The sequence below is a fragment of the Alligator sinensis genome, unplaced genomic scaffold (genome assembly GCF_000455745.1).
Source record: "Alligator sinensis unplaced genomic scaffold, ASM45574v1 scaffold866_2, whole genome shotgun sequence".
Lineage (NCBI taxonomy): Eukaryota > Metazoa > Chordata > Crocodylia > Alligatoridae > Alligator > Alligator sinensis.
The window spans coordinates 2274009-2279854 of NW_005841900.1; the positions used below are offsets into that span (position 1 = coordinate 2274009).

At 52.5% G+C, this 5846-nt stretch overlaps 1 protein-coding gene across 1 annotated transcript in view; it reads left to right on the forward strand.

The window, feature by feature from the left end:
- Positions 1–2949: 2949 nt before the first annotated feature.
- The window catches only part of CMPK2 (cytidine/uridine monophosphate kinase 2), a 16511-nt gene continuing 13614 nt past the window's right edge, over positions 2950–5846 (forward strand). The window contains exon 1 of the mRNA XM_025197591.1: positions 2950–3099. Within this exon, the coding sequence (XP_025053376.1) occupies positions 2950–3099 (150 nt within the window). The remainder of the gene's footprint in view (positions 3100–5846) is intronic.

Consider the following 5846-nt stretch of genomic DNA (forward strand, 5'->3'; position numbering starts at 1 on the left):
TATATTCTTTGGGCACATCCAGATGAGTGTGGTTGTGCGGTATGTGGGGCTGCAAACAAGTTTGCAGCCCCACATACCGCACAGTCCAGAGTTCTCTGCACTGCAGGGCCGTGCTGCTGAAGCGTGAGCTGCTCTGGTATTTTTTCCGCATTTTTATTTTTACCCCTGGATATCCGGGGTGGACTTCTGCATGTGCCTCTTGGCTATCCCACTCCACCACAACATCATTGTTGTACTTGGTCCAGTTCTTGAACGATCCATTTTCCTTTAACCACTGGGGTTGGGCCATGCCTCTTTTCCTCTGCAGGGCTGGGTTGGGGCCTGGACATGCTTTCTTCCTCCCACCCTCCCCACCCCCCACAAGGCCAGGCCATGCCCCCTTCCATCTCTTTGGGGCCAGGTCAAGCTCCTTTCCCCTGTGAGGCTGCATTGGTGCCAACCTGCCCCCTGTCTCCCCACTCCCCTCTGCACAGCTGGATGGTACTCACTGTGCCTGCCTGGGCACTGGATTGGAAATACTGTTTGGATCCAGCCCACTGGACAAAAAGGTTAGACACCACTGGCTTAGAGCAGTGCTTGGGAATGTTTCTGAGGAATGGGTAAGAAAAACTAAGCTCCAATCTGAGCCACTAGGAAGTCCACTAGAATGTCACTGAAGACACAGCTCCATGGGCTGCATCCAAAGGGTCTGCAGGCTAGATCCACTCCATGATCTGTAGGTTGTTAGCTAGTGGGTTAGAGTATACTTCAGGCTTAGCACATGGTGAAGCATATGTCCTTGTCAAAAGCTTCCTACTATTCATGTACAGCATCCATTATACTCGTATTAACGTGTGTAATGGAGCTAAGGGCTCCTGTTATTTTAGGAGGAAAGTGCTGCAGCCAACGTCTGTGATCAGACGAGGCCAGGCAAGGCCAGCTCACAATTTTGGGGGGTTCCCTACAAGATAGAGTTTTGGGGGCCGCTGATCTATTGAAAAATCAAAATTGTGGTTAATTGTGGTATAAACTCACTGAAATAAAAGAGTTGGGACCGGGTTGCATGCACGTAGGCTGTGCTGCAGGGGGCATGGGAGCAGCACATACTGGGGACACCTGGGTTCCCTCCCTGGGGCTAGGGTGGGAGTGGAGCCAGGAACTCCTGCCCCACTCGGCCAGGAAGGGGCTCCCTGCCTGCATTGAGCCCTTTAAACATGGTGAAGGCAGTGAGGGGTGAACAGAGCACAGTCCCTTGGCTGCATGGCTCTCCGCAGCTGCAAGTTCTGCAGGATAGGAGGGCAGGTGAGCAAGGGCTAGCTGCCAGAGAGGAAGTCACCAGGGAAACTGAAGATGAGTAACTTCTTGAAAGCTAGCTGAAGTGCTCCAGGTTGGTAGGAGGGGAATAACTGCAGCTCAGTTAGGCAAATGGCAGTGAATTGAGTAGGCTGCTCACTAAGAGGAGTAGACACACCCGGGGATAGTAAGAGTGGCATTTGACTGGAAGGGGTATAAACCTGAAGCCAGAGCAAGTAGTGTGGCCTTGACCTCTGGACTGTCATCCTAGGCCAGGGCTCGGCAACCCCTGGCACACATGCTGAGCATGGCACGCGAGGCCATTTTGCTTGGCACGCTGCGGCCAGCCCCAGCTCCGGATAGCTGCTGCCAGTGATGGAGCCCGGACTGCTCCCAGCCAGGCTTGCAGCAATCCCAGCTGCCTGCTGGGAGCAGCCCGGTCTTCTGGCTGGCAGCAGTTCCCCAGAGCTGAGGCCGGCTGCAGCCAGGAGGCTCCAAACAGCTGTGCTGGGCTCCGGCATCAGCTCCACACCAGCGTGTGCTCCTCAGGGCAGACAGTGGAGCAGTGCAGCCCACTCTGAGGTGCCCGTGTAGTCACCGCCAGCATGGAGCTGATGCCAGAGCTGTGCAGCCCGACGCAGCTGTTTGCACTCTGCCCACTGCTTGCTGCAGCTGCCCAGAGCCCGGGCTAGCTACAACCAGCTGTGCCAGGCTCATCACCTCTGTGCTGGGAGTGGGGGAGAGACTAGGGGTGCACTGCCTCAGGTCCTTCCCCCACCACCCGCTCCAAGGCGCACCTGCACGCGCTGGTGCAGAGCTGATGCCAGAGCCCAGCACAGCTGTTTGGAGCCTCCCGGCTGCAGCCAGCCCTGGCTCTGGGGAGCTGCTGCCAACCAGGAGCCTGGGTTATTTCTCTCAGTACTGACCGGTGCCAGTCTCAGGGGGGGGCACTGGCTGGCACTTCACTTGGCGCCCCACTCCCTGGCCAGCATGGCCCAATCTTGGGGGGGGGGGCACATGCCCCCCCATGTTCCTGCTACATATCATCTATGATTAGGGCCAGGGGCAGAGAACCGGGCTGCAATCATTGCCAATGAAACACAGGTGCCTGTGAGGCATCGAATTTAGTTTGTGGGATGGATGGTCCTTTGGCACAAATAGGACCATGTATTTAGCTCAGGGAGTTGAGCTAGGTAGAGTGGAGATCCTGTAGGGGCATTCAAGGACTCTGGGAAGAGCCTCCCAAGGTAACATAAGGATTGCATCAAGGCATGGCAGGTGAAACAGTGATAGGGAATTAACCTGAGGAGCTGGAGTGGGGTGGGGAGTTCAACCCGGGGTGCCACGGCTGTCCTCAGGGGCTGGTGATGTTAAAAGGAGAACCTGGAACCTATACTCTCCTGTTCAGGTCAGGGATGGAGAAAGGCACGTGTGCACTTTGCAGTTTGGAATGAATGTAAGCAGGTGTTGTTGAGCTTGTGTTTGACTAGCCCTCCAATGCTATCCCACAATTCTTGGCACATTTATGCTTTGACCTGTCTAACAATTAATTTCCCAATAACTTCCTATGAACCAGAAGCTACATGCTGTTTTAGGTACAACTAGTCTCTTGTTTAAGGATTGTGGCCTAATAGTAGGGTAAAAAAGAAGGGTAAAGTGTCACCCCGAGGGTAACTCATGGCCACAACTGGCAGCAGTGTTTCAGGTAGAGATGTCTACCCGTGTCAGGAAAGTCATGTTGGCAATCTGGCATGTGTCTGCGATATTGGAATCCAAGATGACTACAATGATGGCAATGTTATGACTGATCTCCTCAGTTCATACAATGTTGGTTAGTGGGGGCTACAATATTGACTAAAACATGAATTCATGGCAGCCATCTTGGATTCCAATATGGCAGCCACATGCCCTACTTACCAGATTTGCAATATGACTTTTTTGGCACGGGCAGACCACCCCTACCTGAAACACAGTGCTGCCACTTGTGGCAATGAGTTGCCTACAATAAAAAAAAATCTAGGGACCTTATTGGTCAATTTATACCCTCCGATGAGCCTTGTTTGTGGCCTGCGTCCAGCTCAGACGAACAGTAAGTGCCTACCTAGTGAGTTGTTCGTTGGCCAGAGAAAGACACAAGTAGCATTTTGCTAACATACAAGAGAGAAAAATAGCTCCACTGGCTTATTGTTATCAGAGAAGGCTTTGGTTTGCTTGCCCTTCACAGATTCCTGAATAAAAGATAGAAAATGATGTTTCAAACAGTTTCTTACAGAAGCTGTCATTGCCTAGGACGATATTTGCCTGGCCACTACTACTTCTAGTTTCTGTTTCCAAGCTAAGGAAAGTGAAACTGAACCAGAAAAAGTTAATCTATGCCTAGAATTACTGTGTAACCAGGGAGTTGTGAGTATGCCTGTATTTAAGTAAGAGCACTTTCCTGCTCTCATTTAAAACAAAACAAAAAATAGCAACAAAAACACTCCTTTACCCTCCCTATGTTTTACTTCATAAATCATTTAAGTTTGTAGCCATAGTATGCAACTTTTGAAAATTAAAATTTTGGGTCAGATTTACTAGACTCTGTCTGGTACTGCTCTGGTGAGGCAAAGTCGCCATAAATCAGATTTAACTGGTCAATTTAATTGGGTTTCTGACCTGTATCATTGGACCAACACAAAGCAGATAGAGTACATATGGATCTAGCACATTCTATTTGGAGACCATGTGTATCCAACCATGGTTCCCAGGGAAATCAGTGAGAATTTTCCCACTGATTTCAATAGGATACAAGTAAGCCTGTATTTTATTCTTCATCTCCAGTTCCATATTACTAGGGACAATTTCAAGAATATGGTTTTATTTGTAAGAATTCATGTGCTCCTATGGAGAATCCCTCCTGAGTACCAAAGTGGCTTTCAGTCCTGCAACTTCTATCTGGGCAATATTCCTGGTGAATGCCAAGAGCAAGGCTCTGGGTGGACATTTACATGGAAATAAATGGTGGTGGCACATTTATTGACTGACTGTAGAGGAGGCAGCTCCACCCACAGATATTGATGGGACTAAAATGGGATTTTTAAGTGAGACATGCCTGATGTCTACCTGTTGCTGTGCAGCTCTTATGTTTAGGATACTGGCTGTTTTTTAGTGATGTTTCTGCATTTTAGGCAAGCCTAATACAGCCCTAACCTAGTTTTATTAGAAAGAAAAATGTGCAAGTGTTAGGGGAAAGCTTGGGCCAGGGACAACACTATGGACTCTGTGTGGAAGACACATGAATAAAGTTCAACGGTCACAAACTCCTGCAAGATCATTTTAGGCTGGACATAAGGAAAAACTTCTTTATAGTCCGAGTCCCCAGGGCCTGGAATAGACTCCCCCAGAGCTGGAGCAAGTCCCTACTCTGGACACTTGTAAGAAACAGTTGGATGCTTAGCTTGATGGGATCCTTTGACCCTAGCTGACTTCCTGACCCTTGGGCAGGGGCAGTGGCGACGTGTAGGGGGTGCACGCGGGTACACGCGCACCCTCTTAGTGTCGCAGTGCACCTGCTACAAAAAGGTGCTGCTGACCTGCAGGCGGTTGCTGCTTGCCCCCCCCCTTCCACCAGCACCAGCGCTGGCATCTGTGAGCAGTCAGTGATTGCCATCGGCTGGTGCCGACACTGCCAGTGGCGTCTGTGGGTGGTCACCAACCCCCGGTCGGCGCTTGCCATCCCCCGCCCCCACCATCGACACCACTGGCGGCATCTGTGGGAGCTCCCTGCTTACTGCCACCATGCTCCCACTGCTGCCATGCCCCTCAGCTGCCAGGGGCACGTGTTGTTCATAGGCAGGGACATTGGCGAGGTGTAAGGGGTGCATGCACACCCCCTGAGATTGGTGGTGCACCCCCTAAGATTGGCCACCAATGCCAGCGGCACCTGTGGGCAGTCACCATTTGGCACCCTGCCCCTCACTGGCAACACCTTCACGGCCACCTGAGGAAGCTCCCTGCTCGCCTCTGCCACGCCGCCACCACTGCCACTTGCAGGGGGTCACCATGGCCCCCCAGCCTGAGGAGGCACACAGCGTTCACAGGCAGGGCAAAGGGCCGGACCCGATATGAGATCCTTTCCAGCCCCAATGTCTATGACAGCTATGAAATAGGGCACAGGTGTGTGTGTGTGTGGGGGGGGGGGGGTGCACTTGGCTCCGCCTTGATTCCCGTTGCACCCAAAGTTTAAAAGCAAGCGCCTGGCAGCGGCAGCACAGTTTCTGGTCAGGCGGTGCCAGGGACTTCATGACTCATTGTAAAGCACCCCATCCCTCCTGAACTCTTCACCCCGCCGGTGTTAACCACCCTGTCGACTTCTGAATGGTCCTGAGTTTCCCCCAAGCCAGCTAGCCTCCGCTCTGCAATGCTGCTTGCTTCTCTGGAAGAGGAGAGCACGTCCCGGGACCCGCCAGGCACCCAGCGGCGGGGCAGGCGCGGCACGGGAAGGCGGAGCGGGGTTCCGGGAAGCTGCGGCTGGGAAAGGGAAACCCAGTCCGCCGCCTGGTTTCGTTTCTGCCTCGGCCGCTGGTTCCCAGCCC